This window comes from Manis pentadactyla, chromosome 16 (assembly GCF_030020395.1).
Source record: "Manis pentadactyla isolate mManPen7 chromosome 16, mManPen7.hap1, whole genome shotgun sequence".
NCBI classification, from domain to species: Eukaryota; Metazoa; Chordata; class Mammalia; order Pholidota; family Manidae; genus Manis; species Manis pentadactyla.
The window spans coordinates 18031855-18058240 of record NC_080034.1 but is presented as its reverse complement, the minus strand read 5'-3'; the positions used below and the strand labels follow the sequence as shown (position 1 = coordinate 18058240).

General features: G+C 37.0%; 1 protein-coding gene across 4 annotated transcripts in view; it reads right to left on the bottom strand.

The window, feature by feature from the left end:
- Window positions 1-9429: 9429 nt before the first annotated feature.
- COL21A1 (collagen type XXI alpha 1 chain) overlaps window positions 9430-26386 on the bottom strand; it is a 178048-nt gene continuing 161091 nt past the window's right edge. For 3 of the 4 annotated variants that reach the window (XM_057494381.1, XM_057494380.1, XM_057494382.1), the window contains 10 exons: window positions 24504-24557; window positions 22832-22903; window positions 21174-21209; window positions 17591-17635; window positions 14688-14720; window positions 13941-14087; window positions 13797-13851; window positions 13110-13310; window positions 12246-12323; window positions 9430-10673 (listed from right to left, as the gene is read on the bottom strand). In XM_057494381.1, coding sequence (XP_057350364.1) covers window positions 10486-10673; window positions 12246-12323; window positions 13110-13310; window positions 13797-13851; window positions 13941-14087; window positions 14688-14720; window positions 17591-17635; window positions 21174-21209; window positions 22832-22903; window positions 24504-24557 — 909 coding nt within the window. In that variant the 3' untranslated portion in view covers window positions 9430-10485. The remainder of the gene's footprint in view (window positions 10674-12245; window positions 12324-13109; window positions 13311-13796; window positions 13852-13940; window positions 14088-14687; window positions 14721-17590; window positions 17636-21173; window positions 21210-22831; window positions 22904-24503; window positions 24558-26386) is intronic. The other variant, XM_057494383.1, reaches the window with a different exon arrangement.

Below are 26386 nucleotides of genomic sequence, written 5' to 3'. Positions count from 1 at the left end.
GGTCCTAAACTGACCTGCGGCAGTGGGTCTGATTGACCTGGAAATGAAACCTGCAAATGACAGTCCGAAGGGCAGAACAGCCGAGCATCCTCTTCCCACTGAACTAGATGCATTGTACGTCCGTGTAAAATTCTTCCAGACCTGGAATGATTAGATGGCCTCCAGGCACCAACTAAACATTGTATGACAACACAGACCCCATAGAGAGTATATTTTAGTTATATTAACACTGAAAATGAGCTCTGGAGCATTTGGAGCTTTTGGATTTAAACCTGGGATTTCTGGGTTTAAATCTTGGATTTATCACTGTCTAGCCAAATGAAGCTCAGTATTTTCAATTATAAAACAAAAAAATATTACCCAATCCTAAGGAAGCTGTAAAGGAGGGATGTTTTTCAAATCACCGAATCAATAGTAGCTGCTCTTATAAATGTCCCTCTTCCTGCTTCCTCATGTTAACTGCCCTCTGTGGTAGGACTCAAGAACTCAACGGGTCCCTGCTTCTTCCCTTTTTGGCTACAAGGACTCTAACACCTGCCTGGGCCCTTAACATGTCATAGGGACACACAACAGCTTTCATCTTTTACTCTCTGGGTGTTATTGGAGATAATGATCATTCCTTATGTGAGCTGACGCCTCTGAAATTTTAACCAGTCGGACTGAAAATGAACAATGGAATCGTGGTATGATGTGACAGGAAGCTGATCAGAGCCAACTATCTTTTTTCCCCTTTTTCCTACATGGGTACACTTCCTGTTTCTTGTTAAGGTGTGAAAGTATCTGTCAGTTAAATGAAAGCCAGAATAGCTGCTGACACTTAAATTTAGAGAAGCTAAAAAGCAAAAGCAAGTTTTCTTAAGTAGAGTTAAATATATCAAGGGGATCCCAGTGCAGGTATATTAGAAATAAAGAATCTTAGATGTTTCTGAAATTTTACAGAAATTCAGAAAGGTCTGCTGGGTCTTTAACATTCTTTTATCCTAAAGGAACACCATCTTTAACCACAGACTTTTTCTTCCATGTGACTTCTTTGCATAAACAAAATGCTAATTAGTATTAACATTTTGCATCAGATGTTAACTCACAGAATCTATGATAAAAGGTAATCCTCCAACATTACACTTTGCTAGTTACCCTTCTGTATACCCCCATTTTTTTTTTTTAAACTAGACCCTTTGTTTCCCTGGACCCATAATTACAGAAGCAAAACATGGAGAAATTTTAACTGTATTTCAGTCTTTTCACTCATATGAGCAGAAGGAGGTTCACCCTTTTGTTTGAGTAGGTAAACAGCCAGACATGAGCAGGGAAGGTGGGTGGGGACTAGAGCTGCTGTTTACAGTGGATGGGTGTTTCCATTCACTGGGATGCCTACATTCTACATATTCTGTGTAAGCTGTTCCTGCAGACTGTGGGGAGTAAGAATATAGATAACAGACCAGCCATAACTGGCTCATTCCAACACACAGGGAAAGCTGACCCAAACTTCTCCCCCAAATAAATTATACCCTCATTAGCATAGTAAAAATCACAGCCTCCCCAAGCCATGACAGTTCCAATGAGAACCAAGTATAGCTAAAAGCTTCCCCCCCTGGCACGAGGGTGAAGTAAGCCCCAGCTCCAAGAAGACCCCATCCTGTTCCCTTTGAAACCCATGGCCACTTGGAGGAAATCCAACTCCCTCTGGGTCTGCCCACACTCAACTCTCAGTCATGTCCTTTCTCATTCCTTTAAATTGTTATTTTCCAATAAACTCCTAAAATTCAACCACTTTTGTATCCATCCTTGAATACTTTCTCACAATGAAACCAATAACCTGTCTCCAGTAACACTTTGAATACATGCGAGTCCACTGTCAGGATGAAAACCCACTCTCCCCGGCGTCCCATCCCAGCGCCCGCCGCTGCGTTCTGTCTTCTCACTAGTTCCTTTCTGAACAACATTTGAAGTGTATCTTTCCCGACTGCGATTAAGACTCGCCCAAGTTACCTCTGAAGTTGTGTTCTTTCTACTGAGCTACTTCCTTCCAATCAAGCTCCCCCATTTTCCTTTTGCCTCTAAGTTGTGAAAGGACCAATCTTTTTTTCTAAAACACTGAGCAATCCTGAAAGGCTCAGTTTGTTCTAGTACAAAAGCTTAGTAAGTCTTGAGAAAAGGAAATGCATTTCTGTCAGTATTTCTGAAATTACATCTAATAATTCTGATTTTCTTAGTTTCTATCACTTCTTCACTTGTCATTTAGAAAAAGTTATTAAATACTGTAGCTACAGGGGTTAAGGGAGTTCCCCTCCTGGGACAAATTCCCTATGAATCCAGTGAAACTGAAGGAGGATAAGGGGAAGGGCAAGTTGGGAGAAAGAGTTTTTATGGCTCACAGCTTCCTCGAGATCGTTAGCTAGGTCCCTCTGCTGCCTGCTCCTCTCCCTGCCCACGCCTTTGGGCCGGAACTCCACGGGCAGGACCTTGGTGATTGGCAAGCACCAGACAAATCAGGTATCAGGAATGGCGAGGAGGAGAGAAGGGCCCTTTTCCTCCACCCCTTGCCCCAGATCAACCAGAAGCTCTGCTGGAGTAAACATCTACTGGTACATAAACGGACTAAAGCCAGGTGGGAAACGGTTGACATTCAGGGTGAAAACTTCCATTTACCCCACAAACACATTTCTTGATCTCCGGATCTAGAATTGTTTTATTAAATTGACAGAAAAGAAGTTCTCACTAGAAGCTTTATGAGAGTAACCACTGTGACATTAATTTAACAAGGAGGTCAACAAGGGTTTCCCAAATAAGGCAACCACTTAAGTGACAGCCAATCAGATGATTTCTTTTCTTTGCTTGAGTCTCTTCTCTAGCCCCTGAAGGTATAGTGCTCCTGACCACTTCCGGTTTGGTACTGCCCAGTTAGAATCTATTTTTGCTTAAAAACTTAAAAATGTTTACGATGCCTCGGTTTACTTTTTTATACCACAAATGACTGATTTGTATGTTAGACACTGTTGCCCCAACTCCTCTTTGTAATAATTCTTAAGGATAGTTCAGAGTTTAATTTTATTGTAAGGATTTCTGTTGTCACTAAACTCATCATGAGGAGAAACAGGAGAAATCAGTTAAACAAAGGAGTACAATAACCACTTGTTTAGTTTTTAGCTCTCATAGGAGAGGACAATATAAACGAACATGGCATAGTGTTTGGAGACAGAAGACTTAGGTTCAAATCTTTCTTGTTCCCCTAATTTCTACATAACCTAACCATGAAAAATATGCACCTGGGTTTGTTCAGTATGTAAAATGTATAAAGTGTACATTCTTCATACAGTTAATTCCAGGATTAATAAAGGTATTAAAGTTTACAGAATTCAAGTTTGCTGCTGGAAAATCCCCAGGAGAAGTCACAGATGGAAAAAACAGTTTCAAATCGATTTCTCCCTAAATCTAACCCAAATGCACAGATCCTCACTTTCTTGTTCCCTCTCCCTTATTCTTACCACTTCAGCCTAAGGCAAGGAAAAATAAAATCACATCTAAATTAGATTTTTAATTCCTCTAGGCAATAATTAACAATTGCTGGGATTTGGCTCTAAAAAACTTCCATTTACCATTTCTGGTTAAAGGGCTTTTTCCTCTGGAAGGTGTTTCCTCCTAGACTGTCAGCTGACTGCAGATGACCTGGGGACACTGGAGTATATCCTTTATCTAATCAGCTAATTTGGCTTATTAAGCATTTCCAGACAAGATGACACCCATGTCATAGACTTTCAAACAGTTTACTTTACCTTAGCATCCACGCATTTTATTTTGGGAGGCAAATTGATGCTTAAGAGACAGAGTTGTTCATGCCAGCAATTTTTTTAACACAGGTACACTGCGGAGATTCTACAAGCCAACCGCATACAGAGTAATATCTCTTCAGAAGCCAATGAAGAAATAACATACTGGAAAACCAAGACAGATGAATCACACTATTGTTCCAGGCAAAGAGAGATGAAAGCAATCAAGTCCAAATTTAGTTGAGGTGGACTTTTGTATGAGTTGCCGGGCAGCCGCATCTGGGGAGGTCTCTCCCTGAGCAGTAGATGAAACCTCAACCTCTCTGGGGGAAGGTTCTTGACTCTGATCAGGAAAAAATGCACCATCAGGTCAAACAAGTGCCAGCAAGAAAGGAACTTATTAAAGCAAGAGCAGTTGTGAATGGTAGCAGCCATGTAAAGAGCAAAGACACCCCGGGAGGTGGAGGTGAGCAAGCTCGGTCTTTATCATGAAAAAGAGTTCAGAAATGAAGCGCAATAGGTTTCTGCAGCAAGTTTATTTGATAAGACGGTACACACTCAGAAGCGAGTGTGTGCAACCTCAGAGAGGAGGTGCACCTAAGGGTTTAGGGTCTGCGGTTTTATAGGGACTTCTGGATAAGAGTCTGCCTAAGGCGTGATATATACAGGTGATTAATAATTCCTTTGAAGTTTTGTTTTAAGACTATGTTGATCCGTATCTTCACATTCTTTACCCAGGTAGGTTTGTTTTCACTTTGGAGGTCTTCTCTCATCCTAGTTACTAAGTTACTTAATTGATTAAGGGACTGGCAGAAGAAGAACAGCATATAGAGTAAAGAATAAGCTGGTCCTTTTTCACAGGTTAAGTAGATTTTACAACAGTCTGACCCTTGTCCCATTTCCCTGCTCCATCTCACTGACACAATTTACTTCATTCTTATATCAAAACAACTTCTAAAATATACATATATATTTTAAACAAGTGGATTTGAAATTGCATCAAATCAATACACAACCCCATGTCATAAAAATAAAGCTTACCCATCATATTCTTACTGTGCAGGGGATAAATGCCACTGCATTTATACCATCAGGTGTTCCTTAAGAATCTCAGCATTAGTAAAATAATATTCTCTTGAATCCGTAGGCATCAGAAAGAAAAACAGATACATCTCATCTCACTGTTGGTATCAGTAAAAGACTGGTGTGAATAAGATCTGAGCGGGGGGAACTCCGATCTCTATCTGGGCTAGCATCAGGAGTCAGGCTGGTAGCAAATGAAGCCGTTCTGTTCACACTCCAGTTCTCACTCTGAACCTGCCAAGACTTTCAGGAGAGGCCCCTAGAAGGTGCAGCCTGAGCCTAGCAAACAAACTCATCCCATGTGCAACAACCAGGTGGAAGCCTAAAGACTTCAGTTTATACCTTATCTCACACTGTAACAGTAGCCCTGACCTTCCTGGAGTCGGAGGATGCTGGGGGTACATACGGGAAGCTACCCATGAGTTAAGCAGAACTAATAAATTGTTGGTATAAGGGGAAACGATAGGCCTCACCAAGATGTATCATTTTAGCATATGGATTATTCTGAGCAGAAAACAATCAAGACTCAAAAGACTCAGAAAGAAACTTTGACCTTCCCCCTAACTGCATAAAAAGGATGTAGATAAAGGACCTGCTCCTGGAAGAGAACTATCACCAAACATAAGTACATATAGCAGAAAAGGAGGAATTTAGCCAAATCTTGTTTATTAAAATTTTGCTCTATGACCCACTGTTTCTGTGTGGCCCAGCAAATATTTGTTTTCCCAACATTTACTCTTTCATATTCCTTTGAATTGCTTCTTTTCCTTTGAAGTCCCAGACCCCTACTCCCTTCTTCCTGGTTCAGAATGACATATATGCCTCATTTTCCCTTTCTTTGGAATCTTATGAGTCTGTGGATTCTTCATGTGGATGTAATTAAACTCTTGTTACGCTGTCTCATGTCAATTTGATTCTTAGACCAACTAGAAGAACCTTAAAGGGAAGAGAAAAATTCTTCTTCCCCAGTAACAATAGTCTCTTACTTCCCTACGCCCTCTGCCTTCACCTCTGCCTAGTCCTTATCTCCCTGTTTATCCTCAATGCCACTGTAATGGCATTTAATGAGCTGCTCCACTTCCAGTTTTGCCTCGTTTCATCTATTCGCACTGCAGCCAGAGTGATCTCTCTGCAGTGTAAATCTATTCATGCTATTTCCTCCTTAAAATCCTGTAATATTCCTTGAAAGCTTCCCCTTCCTTCTCCATCCCTCTTACCCCTCCCACTATCTCTACCCTTATCTTTTGCCACCTTCTACCACCAGCTTTGCAAAACCTAAAATACACAATAAATTCCACTTCCTCTGAACTGTGTTCTCCAACTCCAGGCCTTGGTACAGCTATTTCCTCTGCCTGGAAGACAAACCAATTACACCAGAATCTCTGGTGGAGCCCAAGTCAGGGAATTTTTTTAAAAGCTCCCTAGGTGATCTAATGTATAGCCAGGGTTGTAAAACACAGTAACTTAAACCTTTTGTTTTACAGATAAGAAAACAAATTCAGGAAAAGTATCAGATTCATCCAAAGTCACATGTATAGGACTCTCTTTGCTTTTCGTTGTCAAAATCATTTTAAAATTCACTCTGTGAGAACTATAGACAACTTTTCAAGTTAGAGTTTTTAAACAGTATTTTGAAATGGCAACTGAACTGATGACAGTGGGAAAACACTTTCTCAGTTCCTCATTCAGAATGATACTCCCGTCAGCAATTCCAAATGGTTATTTTCATCTAAGATATCAGTATCTTTTGAAATTATTTGTCCAATATCCTCTGCGAAAAACTATAGTGGGGAAGGCAGAACCCAGAAATAATTTAGTGAGTAGGAACAGTTCCTTATTACAGATGTTATTTGGGGGCAAAATAATATTTTTCTATATATCTTTTAAGACAGTTTTGTTAAGACCTACCAGAAAAACATTTGCAGCTCATTTTAACTAAAGTATGGGCTTATTTCAGTCTTTTCCCTCAAAATTATAGATTTCTAATTTGGGTTTCCCTATGCGTTCCCTATCATGCCCCAACTCCTCAAAGATCACGCTCTGAATGCTTTCACCCCAGAGCTGCTAATCTTTTGTGTTGACATTTCACACAGTGCACTGTATGTACTAGGTTATAGGACTTTTCACTGTAAACTCTACATGATGATAAGGATAGCTTTCCGCAATGCCCAGGCATAACAGAGCTAAGGTACCAGCCCGCAGGTCAGCTCTGTAACTGAGGCATTCCAGGAGTGAGCTTCGAACCTCTCCTTTGACAATAAAGTTTCAATATGGAGAAATAATCAAATCTCCTAGTTGGAGCTGTTTCATTGGATAAACTGAATCTTACAAAGGTAAAGTAGATAGACAGGCAAAACATCAAAATATAAATGGCTTCATTAGTTTATGTCTATAACTTAGGAAAGTGTTGATTTTTCTTCTTCTCTGAAACAATTTCTAAGGACATACATCTAACCATACTTGAAAAATTGAGAACATGTTTAGGTTAAATGTATATAGTAATAGTTTATATGACTAGTATAATGAGAAAAGGTTATTTGTTTCTTCGTGTGTGTGTGTGTGTGTGTGTGTGTGTGTGTGTGTGTGTAGACACATGTATTTTGCTGCCCTCTACTGGAGATTAATGAATCATGTGCAACCCCATCTCAATTGCAGACCTCTTCATCATGGAAATGAGATATAATTAGCTGATAAAGTTCAAAGAAACAGGATTATATACAATTAAAAAAAACACAGATAATAAAATAGAGATGAAATACCCCAAGAATATAAACTGTTTGTTGATTCTTTTCCCTAAATTGTTCCTACTATACATTTTAGACCAAGATGATCAAAATCTAGCAAAGTCAGCCTTTACTGAGAATTATTTTTACCTTTATGACTGAGAGTTTCACTCTGAATGTCAGTGGAGCAGATTAACTTTATCAGTAATTAGTCATAAAATGTCCTGAATACGTTTTTTAAATGTTTCATCTCAGGATATGCTAATCCCACCTTTTTCTGTGCGGCACTGGTAAATTATCTGACTCCATAGATTAATCTTTTTGTTTCATCTCATTTACTCTTCACAATCCTAATCCTTACAATGAGGTAAGAACTATTAATAGTCCCCATTCAACATATGCATAAATTTAGGCACAAAGAGGTAAATAAAGTTTCTAAATTCATACAAGAAAAAGAAAGTGGAGATTTGAACCCAGGCAACCTCAGGACAGAGGCCATGCTCTTGCCGCCACACTAAGGGCCTTCCAGGTAACGTGGTGCTAATGCATCACTAGGCAACTTGTAGGACAAAATCGTTCACCTTTTCATTCTCAAAAGTCAACATTTTATAGATTTGTCTCGAATTGTCCAAGGCAAAAATGTTAGGAATGACATATGCCATGATAAACTAAAGAAACATTTCATCTTGAGATGCTAATTTTAAAAGCAGGAGGCTGAAAGTGAAGATGTTTTTTTGTTCCAGAGGTTTTGTTGTTCTCAGAATGCTCCGTGATTTTTCTAATCCCCAGCCTTTGCTTATTTTCATTGTCTTGACATGACTTGGTTATGCCAATGGTTTGTAGCCTTTCAAATTTCAGTTTATAATCTTTGTTTCAGGGAAGTTTCCCTACTCTTATCTGCCTTACAGCTCAGGCTGCCATAAGAAAATTCCATAGAAGGGGTAACGTAAACAACAGAAATTAATTTTCTCACCATTCTCGAGGCCGAAAGTCCAAGATCAGGGTGGGCTACCTTCCTGGCTTGTAGACAGTCTCCTTATCTTTATGCCATCACAGGCCTTTCCTACATGCATGAGGGGAGAGAGAGAGAGAGAATTTCCCTCTTCCTTTTCTTATAAGGCCACCAATCTATCCTTATGACCTCATTAAACCTTAATTACCACCTAAAAGCCCTGTCTCCAAATACAGGCACATAGGGGGTAGGGCTTCAACAGACCAGTCTGGGCGGGACACAATTGAATCCATAGCATCATCCTATACATTTCTATAGCACTTTCTCCCTTCTGAGAATGGATGTATTGGACTCACCTGCTCATTAGATGTGACTTCCTTCAAGTCAGACAATGTGACTCTAGAGCCATTGCATCCCCGGCACAGTATCTGGCACTGCATGGTCACATGGGCAATGCTGGTTGAATGAATAAAGAAACAATACCAACTGCCCTGTTCTGCTCCTTTACCAGATTTTAACCACAAATGCCAAAATTACCAGGGATAGCAGGACGGTCAGGCCTTAGCAGATACCTGGGACTTTGCAGGAGACAGAACATCAAAATAAGCTTAATGCAAATTCAGCTAAGAAATATCATGCACTTTGCTCTCCCTGAAGGTCCTCATCAAAGTGATACAATGACACATCAGTGAGGCTCAGTTTTGTTCAAAAGCCACTCCTGGCCAGGAACTTATTCAGGTGAGTTAGCACACCTACTGAATATCTAAGTTCTCATTTCCTATGAACCAGTTATTTAAGAAGAGGATAAATAATTTAATAAATTACATCCATTAAATACATGACCATGTGATATAGATTATATACACAATAACCAGTTAATTAAGTATAAAAAAAGACACTGCAATCAGGCCTGTACGAAACTTTATTGCACTTTGAATAACAAGCATGTAACAAAATTTAGAGCATAAGGATGAAATACCTCAAATCATATTCCTTATAAAAGCGTTAAATACAGTACACAAAGACTTTGTAATATTTTAAAGTCTGCTAAAAAATATCAAAACTTAGTAGCATCTGTGGAGTTACCTTTCCACTAGAGCATTTATTCCCATTAGCTTTGTTACAGTGAAAGTTAACATACATGAACATACACATATAATAAGTGAGATGGAAAATGATGTCATGCAACAAACAAGGCACTATGAAAAATAAAGTCTTTTTAGTATTTCTGAGCTTGCATTTCCTTGGAGCATATTGACCAGACACAATGAAACTTTTTTCTAAAATGTTTCTACCATTACATAATTTTGACTGTTCCCAGTGTAATCTATTTGCTTTCTTAGCAATAATTATTAATCAAATGTGAGGATCTGCAAATGTAACAAGAAACACAATAATTTCATTCAGAGGTGGTACTCGAAAGAGTGAGCAACCAGCCGTCCACTGTCCTTATCCAATAGTCACGGACACTGGAGCAAATGACTGGTCCCTGCCACTCGAGTATCAGCCATGATCTTTTTTCCAATGACCAGATACATGTTTGGGGGAATGTAGAAGAACGTGCAATGAGATATGAAACATGAACTTCACACAGACAAGAAATTAAACTCAAATACTCTGCTGCATGGAGGCTGGACGTGAAAGATTTCACAGTGACTGAAACTGACTGACTAACAGGCAATGGTGGTTTTATATTCAACGTTGATTAAAATGAATGGACATATAAGGAACCCTTGAGATTTAGTTAATGCTACCAATCTAAAGGCTCTGAATGACCGAGGAGCCTTTAAAATCAGTATATGTGACCTTTTATATATTTTTCCGTAAGGAAAAATAAAAAACACCGAGGTACTTTAGTTTCTTTTCAAAGGATTATTGCTGTTATCTTCCTGAGATGATAAGACTGTGAGACCGCAGGAGAAAAGCACCACGCCAGCACTGCTGAATGAGGCATCAGACACTAATAGTTCGGTCCTTTTCTAAATGGATCTCTCCCGACAATTACACTAAAACACAGGGATGGATCACAGATGCCAGGGGAGCCCGGCTGTCCTTGGATTCCAGGCTTTCCGTGATCTCCATCTTTGCCGGGGAGACCTGGGTCTCCTGGAGGACCTTCTTTGCTTATCCCCGGAGGGCCCTCTGGACCTAAGATGGGACATTAGCAATATGTGAACAGAGCAGTTTGGTTTCTGATGGTGGGTGATACAGCTGACTCTGTAAAACACTTAAACTGAAAAAAAAAAAAGTGCTCTTGAAAATTTTATATATTTGCATTAATGTCAAAAGAGGGGGTCTTCTCTTGCTAATTCACAGGCCTTGCAGTTTGAGAACTGATCCAAAAGCAATCGGTAATGAGGCTAAGTTATATTAATATAACATGCATGCTGCTGATTGAGACATTGAGCAAATGTTCAAATATTTTAATTTGTAGTTTACCAAAACTTATTTCTTTAACTATATCTTTTACTAATATTATTACAAATAAGTGGTATATCAGTAAGCTAAAACTGTAATAAAGTCACATACATGCCATGTTCATCCTAAAAATGAGTATTCATTAGACATATTTTTTAGTTTTCACATCTAAACACACTGTCATTATTGCAGTTTAATAGTGATCAACACCCAAAAGATAGGAGAGTAACAGGATATTGGCATTTTAAAGTTGATGACTCAAAATAACAAAAATGAAATATTCAGGTTTGGGGGTGGAGCACAGTGTTTGGGGCACTTCCTATTGGTAACACTTTCTGCTTCCCCTATTACTACTAAACATTTAGTTAGCATTTAGCTACAATTGTAGGTATAATTCTAAGTGTCTTACATAAACAGCATTAAATCATTTAATCCACCCAAAAGCTTCATGAAGTAATAACCTTTAAAACAATAATAATAGTACACATTCATGGAAAATGTAACTATGAGTGTGATTCATGGTTCAAAAGTACTACATGTATTGACTCATTTAATCTTCCAATAATGTCATGATGCAGATAACATCTTGTCAGCATTTTACAAACGAGGCGTAGCCAAGTTAAATGACAGCTCGCAGAGTTTGACTTTAGTCCTTTTCAGAACTGTTGGCTTCCCTGAGAATCATAACAATCAAATGATGATACACGCTAGATAAGCAGGGGTAACTAAAACCATTCAAAAACTATTTTAAGGATTGTGTTCTAAGGAATCTAAATGATAAGTAAGAGAATCCTGAAGGATTTATGAATGTAACATAGGAAAAGAATTCCAGTATAGTTGACCCTTGAACAAAGTAGGAACTAGGGGTGCTGACATCTCACACAATGAAAATCCACGTATAACTTTTGACTTCCTAAAAACTTAACTACTAATAACCTGCTGTTGACCAGAAGTCCTACCAGTACTGCCAACAGTTCACACACATTTTGTATGTTATATGTAACATATGGTGTAGTCTTAGCAAAGAGGGAGAAAAAGTAAACTAGAGAAAAGAAAATGTTTTTTCAAATTGTTACAAATCCAAAAGGTTTTCTAATATATCTTTTGAAAAAGATCCCCATGTGAGTAGTTCAAACCCATGTTATTTAAGGGTCAACTATAGTTAGAGCTCAACGTGTTGAATGGGAATCACTCAAAAAAATGAAACAAACGTCTTCGTTTCAAATCTTTTGACATAGATTTATGATGTTTTTCTTTGAGTGAAATGCGTGGCAATATGGATGAGCATCTATCAGCTCTCACCTGGGGGACCAGGAGGACCTTGCTCTCCACGGTACCCGGGCCCCTGGCTCCCCTTTGCCCCGTTTCTTCCTGGTAGGCCTGCAGAGGGTCAAAGATGGGAAAGCTTACTTTTCCTATAAAACCACTTCCTCCTGGATTGTTTCTTTCAAAGCTATTATTACACACATTGAAAGAAAAAAAATATATCTTAAAAATAGCTTACCACCTCTTTGTAACATGGAACAGAATTTTTGAAGCAAAAATTTATAAAATTATCAGTGATCTAGAAAGATTGAATGGGGATTAAATATTAAGAAAGAAGAGTATTTTGGGATTATTAGCTTTTCCTGTTCATCATAGCTGTTCTTTTATTACTTTGATGAAACATCGAAATTGTTCATATACCATTAAATAAAAAGGAAAGCATTATCAACCAACGTTTCACATAAACATTCAAAGGCAAAGTTGTAGGCTATTAGGAAGTTTGGTCGCAAGACATAATTCTTCCTATAATAGAAAAAAAATTATTTTGAATAAGGTAACAGGAGTTACCAAAATCAAAATAAAGGAAATGGTATCTGTGATTTTTTACTGGAAGACCTTATTATACTCAGTAAAATTTTCTAAGTGCATTGTCAACATTTTTTAACTTGTAATTTCATATGCTTCATAACTTTTATCTTTCTGTCTCTACTTTAGAATATTACTTCCAGAAAGTAGAGTAACTGCTCTTTAACTCAGTTGACAAATTAAAGATTTAGGGATATAAAAATCTTTTGTCAACATAAAAACAAAGATGAACTCTTGCCTATTAAATCAATTTAGGGTATAAGTACCGAAAATACTTTTTTGTTGTTCATCTGCTTGTGCACACAAATTATGTACCTTTTAATCCTTTGACACCTGGGCGTCCGGGAGCACCCATTAATCCAGGAACACCATCTCTTCCTGGCAAACCAGGAAATCCTCGGGGACCTTCGGGGCCTATGGGACCAGGTGGCCCAGGAATTCCAGGGGAACCGTGTTGGGACTGGCAATGATCACAGTTTTGAATTCTTCCACTCTGAAGTAAGACTGGTAACTGGTCTTAAAAACAAAGAAAGCCCACACCCTTTGGATTAAATGGTGCATGGGCATTAGCTCCAATGGTTTGTAAAACTTTACAGACCTTGGCCAATAATTTCACTTCTAGGAATTTAACTATGGAAATATTGATTGCTCTGTATAATAACTTCATTGTAGCAATTGCTTAAAATAGGGGGAAAAGTGAAATTACTCCCCATAAAATAAATTGATAAATTAAATTATAGACATCCATATTCATTGATTAAATTATCAGAATTATGTCAGGAAAAAAATTTACTGAATGGTGAATTAATAATAAATTTTATATAAAAGATTACAAAAGGGTGCCTACATTTTATTTTTATAAAAATACCTAGAATAAAACAGAATTTATAAATGTCCTTCATTTTCTTCTTTATCTTACTTACATCTTTTACAATTTTTCTCAAGTATTTGTATTACTTTTGTAATTAGAAAAATGTTATTAGAAATCTGTTTGAGACTTACCTCTTAATACATCAGTGCAAACTTGTCGAATAAACTGTTCTGAAAATTCTCTTCCCTGCATTAAATAATTAGGGGTTATAAGACGTACATATCAAGTAAAAAGTCATGCAAATATGAAAACTATGAAAGAAGCAGAATACATACAGGTTTCCCGTCCAGTCCTGGCAGTCCCTGAGGCCCCGTTTCCCCAGGTGGCCCCTGAGGACCCACAGGCCCTATCAGCCCATCCACCCCAGATTCTCCTTTCAGTCCGATGGCACCTCTGACACCAGGATCTCCCTTTTCACCTCTCTAAAACCAAAAGAAATCTTCAAAATTTTTATTTAAATATTTCAGAAGCTACAACTGCATCATAAAAGTCCTTAAGAATATGGATGAATACACACACACACACGGACACACACACAAGCTATATAGGAAACAACTGGGAAATACTGTTATCGATCAGGAGGGAAATTTCATTATCATATTTAACTATCATTTACCCATTCATCCAGCCACCCATCCACTCAACCCTATAAATATCCACTCAATCTACTGAGTATATTATGTAGGCAATATGTAGAGAGCCACAGATACGATGAACACAACACAGTCCGTTCCTAAGGAGTTTAAATTCTAGAGAGACAAATACAAAAATATAACATTCTTCATTGCAAAATATGCAGAAAAATTTAGCTCTTAATCCAGAAGAAGAACCAATAATATAGGCAAATACACAATATTTCATACATAATTCAATGAATATATACTCTGAAAATCACTATTCAGGACTACTGATGAACATGGAAGACATTTTCTGTTTCTGATGTCAATAGCTAGATTTACACAGTATTTGAAATCCAAACAATAAAGACCGAACAGAGGAGCACAATACATGAAGAAACATACCTCTCCTTTTGCACCATGATGGCCTTGAATACCCTTTGAAATTAATAAAAAAAAAAACACTATGATAAATGTGCAAGCTGTAGTCCTAGTACTGTGGTGTGCACCTTTTACCGTATATTTAACCAAACTTTAATTTTCAGTTCAGAAAATAACTGATAGAATTAGTGATAAAATTACACATATAAGACGTTTTTCTGTCTTTTAAAGGAAATGAATGACTAGGCAATAATTTGATAATTTAAAAATGCTAATTTACATGACTTTCATTTGTAGATACGAATGTTTTTACATGTTGCAGGTCATATAGGTAGGTTAGAATGGGATTCTACCTGAATTCTCTTTAAATTCTATCCTGAATTTTTAAACTATTACTATTTTAATGAAAATTAAAACACAAATCAGTTAAGGTATGTTTATTCTTTGATTTTGTGATAAGGTGAATATTGTTTTTCCAAGTTTGTGTTCTTAAAATTAAATTTTGGTTATTATTGACACAAAATGAGCTAATGTAAATTACCATTAAAAATGATTAATAGAGCACTTTCAATACTCATTTGTCCTACGCCTAAACCACTCACTGCTGGGAAGCAGATCAGAGAAGCGATGTGAGGTACAATGTGGTATTTTCCCCCAGTGACACAAACCCTGAGGTGTCCATGCATGTAACTTACTCATTATAATCTCTGGATACCTCTGGAAGACTATTAAATTATTTCCCACCCATGTCTTTCACATATTCATTCCAATGGCATATTATAGGTGATAAGAACTTTCAGGAAAGACATTAAAATTTTCCATTTTTGAAATTCATTGCACACTCAGGCTCTAAAATCACCCAGTATCAGCACAGGAAAAAGGGTCTGGCTTTCATACACACAGGTAGGATTTCACTATTCAACTTGAACATTAAAAATTCGTGTCTGCGATTCTTATAAATTTTAGTGTATAACATTTCACAAAATAATTTTGAGTTTAAATATTTGATTTATTTCTAGGTTCCATAAACATGGACATATAAATTAGACCAAAGGAAAGAAAAATTAGGTAAAATCAATGTATGGTAAAGGAAGATAGATTCTCAAATTAAAATGTGAACATAAAACCCCTAAACTCAGTTTTCATGTAAAAACTGATCAGTGAGTAAAACACTCTCTGTAAGGCCATTCTTTAAATATTGAGGTTTCTGAAGACATGCTGGGGGGTTCCCTACCAGATATAATCCTACAACTAGAGCCAGTGTAAGAGGAAAGGTGAAATAGGAACTTCTCAGGACTAGAATTATTGGAGCTGAAACTGAAAACAGCTATCATCTGAATACACGCTAAGATGATCTCCTGAGAGCAACATCACGTAGGCTGCATTCGCAACGCAACATGCATGCAGCACTTGGTAGGACGACAGGTGACTAAGACTCTTTACTTGAAGAGTGTGGGATGACCATACCCCTGATAAGCTCAGCTTCTGGTGGTTGGAGATGCTGTTTCCAACAAATCTAGGGCAGAAGCTGTCTAGGAAACCCAGTTCCTAGCTTGGGGCAGGGATAAGACTCGAATGTTCCTTGAGAATGGAGTAAGAACAAGTTATGGGAACCTCGGGAAGAGCGCCCTGTGTAAGCCAGTGAGCCAGCTAGGCTGTGAGCTCAAATCCCAAAGGAAACCTCCTTCTTATCAGCAGTATTATGGGTAACAATTTTTGGTGAAAGGCTTGGGTTAAGGAGGTTGGACGGATGAAGGGGTGAAGGTGGACGGAGATGGTGGAGAAAAGAGCTGTTTCCAGATACTGTGTGACAACAGGAAACTGAGGGGATTGGTGCTGCCAGGGTGGGAATTGGGGCAGTGAAGGATGTGTCATCAAGTGGGTTTGCAGGAGCGCTATATTAAAAGACATGTTTTGATTGGATGTAATTGTACACATACAAACTCAGTCCATTTCCCCTCTTAGTTACTTTTGCTCTTGTCAGCTTCTAAACCCTCAACTCTTCTTAATATCTAGAGCTCACCTTCCACCTTATATCACAGACAACCTTTCAGCCATCTGTTTTCAAACACTCTCCTCTGGGACCTCTCAGATTTCTGCAGGTGAGCTGAGGGACACAGGCACCCTGTCCTTGGGGACATCATTACACAGTTTTATCCCCGTATCTCCAGAACTGGTGTAATTCCTGGATCCTTCTCTCACCCACACTCAAAAGAGATTGAACTCCTGGGCGGACTCACACGTACAACTTGCCTTTCTGGTGCAGGCCAAGGTGGAAGCGAGTTTAACTGCAGCCAGTGCAGCAAACATGCTATGTAAGTAAGTTATCACTTTTATGCTCTTCTTTTTTGGTCCAGTTTGGCTCTGACTGACCTTATATGCCACATGACACTCTCACTGCAACCCTACTTAATGAGGAGAGCTAAGGCAGGAAGGAGCAAAAGAAGTGTATTGTGCATCAGTTCCATAACACGGTACCTCAAGAGGGCATTTTAGTGAGTCTCTAGCACAGCAAATTATCTCTCTGAACCAACTAGAGGGAAACAAGTGCATTCCTCCACTCCATATGTCCTCAGCTGCTCACATCCAAGATGCAAATCAAGAATAAACAGGAGATGCTGCAACTCTATGGCTGCTTCTGGCAAATAACTAAGAAATGGGTGGACATATCTACCTTTCGTCATTTACTTGCCAGATAAAAGCACTGAAAAGAAAGTTCATAGCCACCAACAGTGTCAGGAGGGGAAAATAAAACTATAATGCGACCTGTTACCACCACTACCGCCTAGCATTTTCATCCTTGCATGCTTAGAAAGCACATAATGTCGGACCTTTTTTCCACCCATTTTTATTTCTAAGTAACTCTCTCTCAGCATTGCCCAGGCATGTAATTCGTTATTTCATTTTCTATCAAAGAAAATAGATACCTGTTGCCCTGGAATCCCTTGTCTTCCATTTTCTCCCTTTTGACCCTTTAAAATATAATCAACAGTATTAATTTGTTTGCACACCTATGATGTTATCACATGCATGATACAAATTCCGCATTATCATGCAGTCTAGGAAAAAAAGTCACAAAAGCAGTGATGCAAATATGTAAAATGATGTTAGAGATGTGGAAGTTAGTCTCTCAGAGAAGAAAAGAAGAGGAGAATCAATTTAATCTTATAGTTAAAATGGATAGAGATAAGGAACAAACTACTCACTTTTGGGGAACATGTAAATAATTTTAGATAGTTGAGGATATTGTGCTGACTCCACATGAATAACATGAAAATAATTTAAAAATTCAATGACCATAGACAAAAAAATAATTTTTAATGTTAATGACATAATTATGTTCAGTGTTGACTATATGCATGTGAGGAAATGGAGACCTCTTTATTTATTTATTTTTATACTGCCTTGATTATAATTTTTTTTAATTAAGGTATCATTGATATACAATCTTATGAAGGTTTCACATGAGCAACATTGTGGTTTCAACATTCACCCATGTCATCAAGTCCTCCCCACCCACTGCAGTCACTGTCTGTCAGCATAGTAAGATGCTGCAGAGTCATTACTTGCCTTCTCTGTGCTATACTGCCTTCCCTGTGCTCTCCCATGTTATTTTTGCTAATCGTAATGCCCCTCAACCCCCTTCTCCCTCCCTCCGCCTCCCCCTCCCCCACCCCTTTCCTTTGGTAATTGCTAGTCCCTTCTGGGAGTCTGTGGCTGTTTTGTTCCTTCCATTTTGCTAAGTTGTTATACTCCACAAATGAGCAAAATCATTTGATATTTGTCTTTCTCCTCCTGGATTATTTCATTGAGTGTAATACCCTCTAGCTCCATCCATGTTGTTGCAAATGGTAGGATTTGTTTTCTTTTTATGGCTGAATAACATAAAAGGAGACCTCTCTAAAGAAATTTTCAAAAATTAAAAATAAACTGTAAAATGGAACACTAGTCAGCCATAAAAAAGAACAGAATCTTGCCATTTGTAACAACATGGCTAGACCCTAAGGGCATTATACTAAGTGAAATACGTCAGACAGAAAAAGACAAATGCCATATGGTTTTACTTACATGTGGGATCTAAAACAAAGAAGCATACCAAACCAAACCAAAGACAAAAACACAGAAAAAAACAAGCTCACAGATACAGAGAACAGATTGGTGGTGGTTGCCAGAGAAAATAAATGAGGTACAGGTGAAATGGGTAAAGGGAGTCAAAAGCTACAACTTCCAGTTATAAAATAAATAAGTCGTGGGGATATAATGTACATCATGGAGACTATAGTTAAGAATATTGTGCTGTATATTTAAAAGTTGCTAAGAGTAATTCTTAAAAGTTCTCATCACAAGAAAAAGAGAATTTTGTAACTATATATGGTAATGGGTGGTAATTAGACTTTTTGTGATCATATCGCAGTGTATTTCAAACATTGGATCATGTTGCACAACTGAAACTATATATTGTTATATGTTATTATATCTTAATTAAAAAACACTACAAAATGTATTTTTGAATGAAGATCATTAATATCAAGATACATAAAAACAGAAAAATTAATCAAATTTAAATGCATTTGTCCATTCAATAAATACTTTTGGATGTCTATCATATATAAGACATTCTGCCTGACCCTGAACACTAATATCTAGTGACTAAAATTTTAAATCACATTTGCATAGTGATTTATTTGTTTAGTTGTTTTAGTGAATTCCCAGTATTTATTGAGTGACACCTATTGGCTGGCCTTTAGGGACATCAAAACAAAGAAATCATTGTCACCTTTAAGTTCCTTACTGTGTGATGGGAAAGATAAGCAACTAAATCAAGAATGATTAAAATGTACAATTCAACGTCTGGGCTGGATACTACTGGATCACAGGAAGGGGCATTTGACAGAGAAGGTAGGGAAAATAATTCGGCCTTGATGAGTGAAAGGTGGCCAATAGGAGAAAAGACAGGAGGGTGGGCGCAGGAGAACAGACACAGGGCGAAGGCAAGTGACTGCTTCTGGCTAAAGCAGCAGGGCAGGAGTGGAGTATGGTGGGCAGAATGGCAAGAGGTGAGACTCAAGATCCAGTCAGACCAGGAGGCACTTTACGGGACAGACTTTATCGTGGAATGTATGGGACACCATGGAAGGATTCTCTGGGAGATGTGTGCGTAGTTACTGCGTGCCGGAAAAGCATGGGGGGGAAGAGAGTAGACCGGACTCAAGGAGCAAGTAGGAAGGTACTGCGGTGATCTGGGGCCTCTGCCAACAAATGACTAAGACAACGGGTACAGGGAGAAGGGGCCAAGTTGAAGAGACACTCAGGTGTGAAACTGCATGTGAATAAAGAGGAAGAGACTGAGTCCAAAGATGGCTTCCAAGATGTCTTCTCCTGAGGTGATTTCGCGGTGCTCTTAATTATCATGACCAGGTATCTATGAGTAGAAGATGGTTTATAGGGAAAGATAACAAGTTCTGTTTTGGACATGTAGAGGGAGGGACATTGAGATATATGGATTTAGAGTTCACAGACACTTAAAATTCACCTCACTCCTAATTTCAAAATTAAAGGAATCATAGAAATGCTTAAATGTCTTTAGTAAAAAAATTGTGTAAAAATAACTGTTGAGTCTGAACCTAGCAGATTTGACTGTGTATTATTATTTCAATTTGAAATTCCTTTTACGGCTCCAGAAGTTCCAGAGCTTTTAAAACTCTGTGAAATTTTGCAAAGTATTTTTCTTTTGTACATTAAGCTATTCTCCATGGCAAAACTCAGCCACTATAACTGAGCTTTGTAATGTTAAAACATCAAGAAACTATTTGGTCTGTAGATTGTAATTTCTAGTTGGAAAAGTCTTACATTTCTAAAATCTAGAAGATTGAAAGACCAACAGATATCATTTATTCCTGATTAAGTATATCATTGATTCAGCTAGTGGCTTCATATTCCTAGGTCGGTGCTCTGTTAGCAAAAAAAACATGTTCAGTAGCCATTTGACTTGAAACTATTCGTATCTCGCATGGAGGTAACAAGGTCCTCTCTTTGCTTTTGTTGCTAAAGCACTAAAACAAAACGTCCTTCTAACCTCCCTAGATTTCCTGAGCCTGATAAATTTTTCTGGTATAATTCTTCTCCCATTTATTAGTTTGAATATGTCTTATGTTTGGTGTCAATGGTTTCTTATCAACTTTATCTGTGTCATAAGCTATAAGCTATTTCAAATCATTTTTGGAAACATGTATACTATAAATATACAAAAAATAGGTATTAGAAGTGTATAAAATCCGTATCTTTGGTTTGTTAAATTACTTGGCCCTCAAGTTTTCTACAACAGTAAAATGTTGAAGAGTCTTAAAGTTAGGTTTGATGTTGCCTGAGTTTAGCAGCAAACGGAAAAGCTGGGATTAACAATTAGATATTGATGGTGAAACAGGAAGGAGCTGGAAAAAACAATATAAGAATTAAAAAGAACAAGGCCCTGATTTTATTGCCCAGCAAAAGAAGAAGGCAGCAACATACCTGAATGCCTTTTTCACCTTGATTTCCTTTGTCACCCTGCAAAAAGGAAGCTTAGTATATATCATAACCTAGTATATTCTGCATCCTTTTGAATAAACATTTTACTTCAGCAAAGAAAAATATATGGTCTTACGTAAATCCCACAATTGCCTTATTTATAGAGGCTGGCTCTAACACAATTTGGGGGAAGAGAGTAAAACCATATCATGTCAAATGATGTTCTAGATGAACGCTTTTTGTGCTCTTACATTTGAAAGGAAAATTTACTACAATTTCTATTTTACCAGGAAGAGAAGTTTTCTGTATTGATCACAACCTGAGATTAAACAAAGAGAAAGGACTTACATTGACAAAGGTTTTATGGAATCAAACTGAAAATCTTCCACTAAGCTAGGAATAGCCACAGATTTACAGGAAACAAATGAAAGATAACATTGGAATGATACTGTAGAAAAAAATACACCTCAATATTGAACTTTTGGGGAAAATGTTTCCTATGATTTCTCAGCTAGAAGAAACATAAACCAGCTAGTTCAATGTTCTCATTGTTCTTAAAGATAATGAACCCACAGATCAGGAAAGGTAAGTACTTGTTCAGAGTTGAACTTAAACACTCTTCCCAAATTTCCTTTCCATCTCATCATGCTAAGCACAGAAATTAGAGTTTTATGTTTACAGAAAAAACAAATACAGATTTCCTTTTGAAAGGCAAGATTTTGAACAAGAAAATTCTCTAAGTCCAAACATATATTCACAACAGATTTACTTAATATTCACTAAGAGTCTAAAACTTAATTGCTGCTACAAGGGTCGCCCCATCTCAGAAGTGTTGACTAGAGCAAGAATCATACTGGGTATAATAATCTAGGGACCAAGTAGGTAATACATGAAGAATAAAGAAGTGAAATTGTAGACTAACTAAAACAGCAAGGGATATGAAGATAGACACATAAGAGTTTGTATCATTTCTAGAATCAAAGCCAGTTTATTTTTAACCTGAAATGTATCTATTTGCAGTGGCATGGACTTTGACAAATGGGCAGTCAGTTATTGCTTAAAATCTCCAAACAAATAATAATATTTATACCTATACAGCTCAGGGCTCCTTTACTTGACAGAGGAAGAATCTGTTGCTATCTTATCTCACCAAAACAGTTTGTATCAGTAAACAGGATTTGTAGTTCAAACTCCGTACATTAGTTTTAAATGAAATTGCATGTAATATAATTATCTCATGGATAGGAACTTCAGGGTCAGACATTCTGGGTATAATTTTGATCCTTTCAGATTTCTGATAAGAGTGACACTCCTATTTTGTTAAGAGGGCCTGACACTGAATACTTCTAAAAAATTGTTGACTCCCTTGGATTGACTGTAAAACAATCTGAACTTACAGGATATTACTTAATTTTACATTTATTTTTTCCAATTGCATGCCTCTTCTAAGGTCTTCATCTAGGAGACCGAATCTATCCAGGGACAAGAAGGATGCCACAGCTATTATTAGTAGGGATTTGAGTACATTATACATACACTAAATATATAGGTTAGTTTAGCATTAAATGTATAATCAGTCCTACAATGCTACTTTCACAAAAGGAAAACTATACATTAATAGCTGGTTAAAAATGAATAAATAGCTCCTAAACAATGCATACCATTTTTCCTTGAATTCCAGGTAAACCCAGGTATCCTGGTTCTCCTGGGGGACCCACTCTTCCTTGCTCTCCCTAGGTAACACAGAAATTACACAAAGATTGAAGATCTACTGCTTATGAAAAACACCAGTCTTTTTATCTCTACATACATCTCAAATTTTAGATTAATGGTTAAAAAATTTGTTGACGTTTAGAGTTACTATTACAGAAATAGTAAAGAATGAAAAGTTTAAAGGAGTCCCAATAAAACTTGCTATTTTTTCCTCTTTGCTAGTTAAAAAATTCTGATAGTACATATTTAAAACTTTTATAAATATTTGTTATTTTTATACATTTTATAACTTCAACAACAAATAATAATGTAGTAAAGATAATAAACACTGGTATCTCTTGTTTTATTTATCAACATTTTCTTTTCCTCCTTGCAACTGCTTATCCTCATTTTATTGCTACTTTGAAGAACTTATTGTTACAAAACTGGAAGGAGATAGAACAAAAATCAATGAAAATCTTACTATTATTTTTATTTTGTTATATATTTTCTCTCTACCTCCCACAAACACACATACAGAATTTAGTTACTAAAATGTGCTCACTATGTATGCATAACTTTGTCTTTTACTTCATGATGTATTAATATTGTGAAGTTCTTTATATGTCACTTACATGCTATTTTAGAAAACACGATTTTTAATTACAGAATAGTATTCGACTGTATTGATTTGCTGTCTTTTATTTGAAATTTCAATTGTTAAATACTAGTTTTCATATTTTTATTTACAAACATTGGGATAAACCTCTTTGAACTTTAGTTGTATGCACATTTATTTTTTTTCTTTATACATATGGAAATTTATTTTCTTGGAAGCAAATTCTTGAGCTGTTTCAGTACAGGTAATATTCCATGAGTTATCTTAACTCAGATTCTCCACTCTCTATTATACTACAGACATTGTTTCCTTTATGAAATAAAGGTTTTTAAAAAGTATTAAATAAGGAAGTTCTTGTAAGTATATAGTAATGATGTGCCAATGACATATAGGTAATATCTGTAAGAGATAGGATGCAACCTTGAACTTGCTTCATGATTCAAGCAAGTGTTTTACCATTAGTCCAAAACTATCACATTAAGTGAAGACTGCTCTCTTTGCAGAAATTAAGTTTGGTTTTCTTTGCTCACTGTGCCCACTCCTGAGCTCTTGAATATTACTCTAGATTTTTATAGCCTGAAAGAGAGTTGAAAAATCCCAGAGAAATAAACACCAACAACTTGGTTTGGAGGAAACTTTAAAAAGCAGCTATGAGTCCCCACACTGAAAACAAATAATAGCACTTGCGGGAGCCACACAGTCTTGTTTCCAGCTCTGTACCAGAGTGATCTTCTCAAGAGCAGAGTATGCTCACTCATACTAGCAGACAACTTTTACCATGTCTAGAAAAATTGAGCCAAAGGTGTGCTTCATATGTTTATAATCCAAACTATGATAGTATCCAAAACCACAGAAATGAAAACCCACATTGGTCAATTCCTTTCACGTAACTTAATTTTGTGAAATAAGTCATCCTAATTTCAGGTATCTTTTTCTTAAGGGTTACAAAATACTCATCTCAGATGACAAGGGGAATTCATAATTCTTTGAAAATACTACCAAATGCATCAAATCATAATTACCTTGAGCCCAGGAGCCCCAGGTGTCCCTTGGAGTCCAGGTTCACCTTTATTTCCCTGTCAATGCATTAAACCATTTAAATTATTTTTTAACATAGTTGCAATATATTTTATCCACTTAAGGGAATATATTTAAAATAATCTTTACATTTTCAACTTTCCAATTATTTGACATATAGACTCTGTATATTAAGCCTACTTACTAAAAAAATTCTTTTAAACAAGGAAGTGGATCCACATATATACAAAGCTTTCTAAAAGCATGTTTTAAAGCTGACAGCTCCAAGCAAGGGAAGAGATTCAAGTCTTCAGAGACCAGCATTAATTACTTAGGTCTTCTTACTACACATTCTTTTTTTTTTTTTTTTTTTTATTGAAGGGTAGTTGACACACAGTATTACATTACATTAGTTTCAGGTGTACAACACAGTGATTCAACATTTATATACATGATAATTCTAGGTACCAGCTATCACCATACCAAGTGGTTACAATATTTTGACTATATTCCTTATGCTATAAATTACATCCCTGTTACTTATTTATTTTACAATTGGAAGTGTGTTTATGTATATACATATATATATACATATATATACATATATATATATATATATATATATTTTGTGAGGGCATCTCTCATATTTATTGATCAAATAGTTGTTAACAACAATAAATTTCTGTATAGGGGGGTCAATACTCAATGCACAATCATTAATCCACCCCAAGCCTAATTTTCATCAGTCTCCAATCTTCTGATGCATAACGAACAAATTCTTACATGGAGTACAAATTCTTACATAGTGAATAAGTTACATGGTGAACAGTGCAAGGGCAGTCATCACAGAAACTTTCGGTTTTGTTCATGCATTATGAACTATACACAGTCAGTTCAAATATGAATATTCATTTGATTTTTAAACTTGATTTATATGTGGATACCACATTTCTCTATTACTATTATTTTTAATAAAATGCTGAAGTGGTAGGTAGATACGAGATAAAGGTAGAAAACATAGTTTAGTGTTGTAAGAGAGCAAATGTAGATGATCAGGTGTGTGCCTGTAGACTATGTGTTAATCCGAGCTAGACGAGGGCAATAAACATCCATGTATGCAGAAGATTTCTCTCAGAACATGAGGGGGGAGGTTCTAAGCCTCACCTCTGCTGCTCCCCATTTGCTCACCAGATGGCCCCCTGCGACTGTGCCTGTCTTAGGTTGTTCCTCCCTTGAGGAATCTTACCCGTCTCTGGCTAACCAGTCATCTTCCGGGGCCATACAGGGAAATGTTAAGTTAGTAAGTGAGAGAGAAGCCTTATTGTTTGAAAAGGTTAGCTTTTTACTTCTTTGCATATTTATGCCCTGTGGCTTCTATGCCCAGCATTTGTCTTGAGGTGTCTTTACCACTTGGAAGAATTATGATACTCGGTAAATTCGACATGTGGCACAAGTTCTATTTAAAGGTTGTGATTAGGTAGGAAGAAGAAAAGCTATAGAAGTAGCAGGCAGAAGAAAACCTGGGAAGATTGATTATTTCTTTGACATATCTTCTTGTAGAGTAACTTCAGCATGGATAGGTTTTAAACTACTAATTAACTTGCGCACACACATTAACATAATAGGAGTACAGTTACATAACCAAAGCATACCTGTAATTACCAGCCATCTCCAGTGAAACCAAGAAAACCAGATAGGCACCTGAGGCATTTGTGAAAACTTATCTATGATATGGTGGATATTGTCCAACGGAACTAGAAGAGTCTGAGAGAAATCAGACAAATTAAAACAACCCATTCCTGGGGACTGTTCACATGCCATATGTTCTTTTAACAGTAAATAGTCTGTAGTTGTAAGAGTTTGGAGCGCTACAATTTGCACTTCTCCA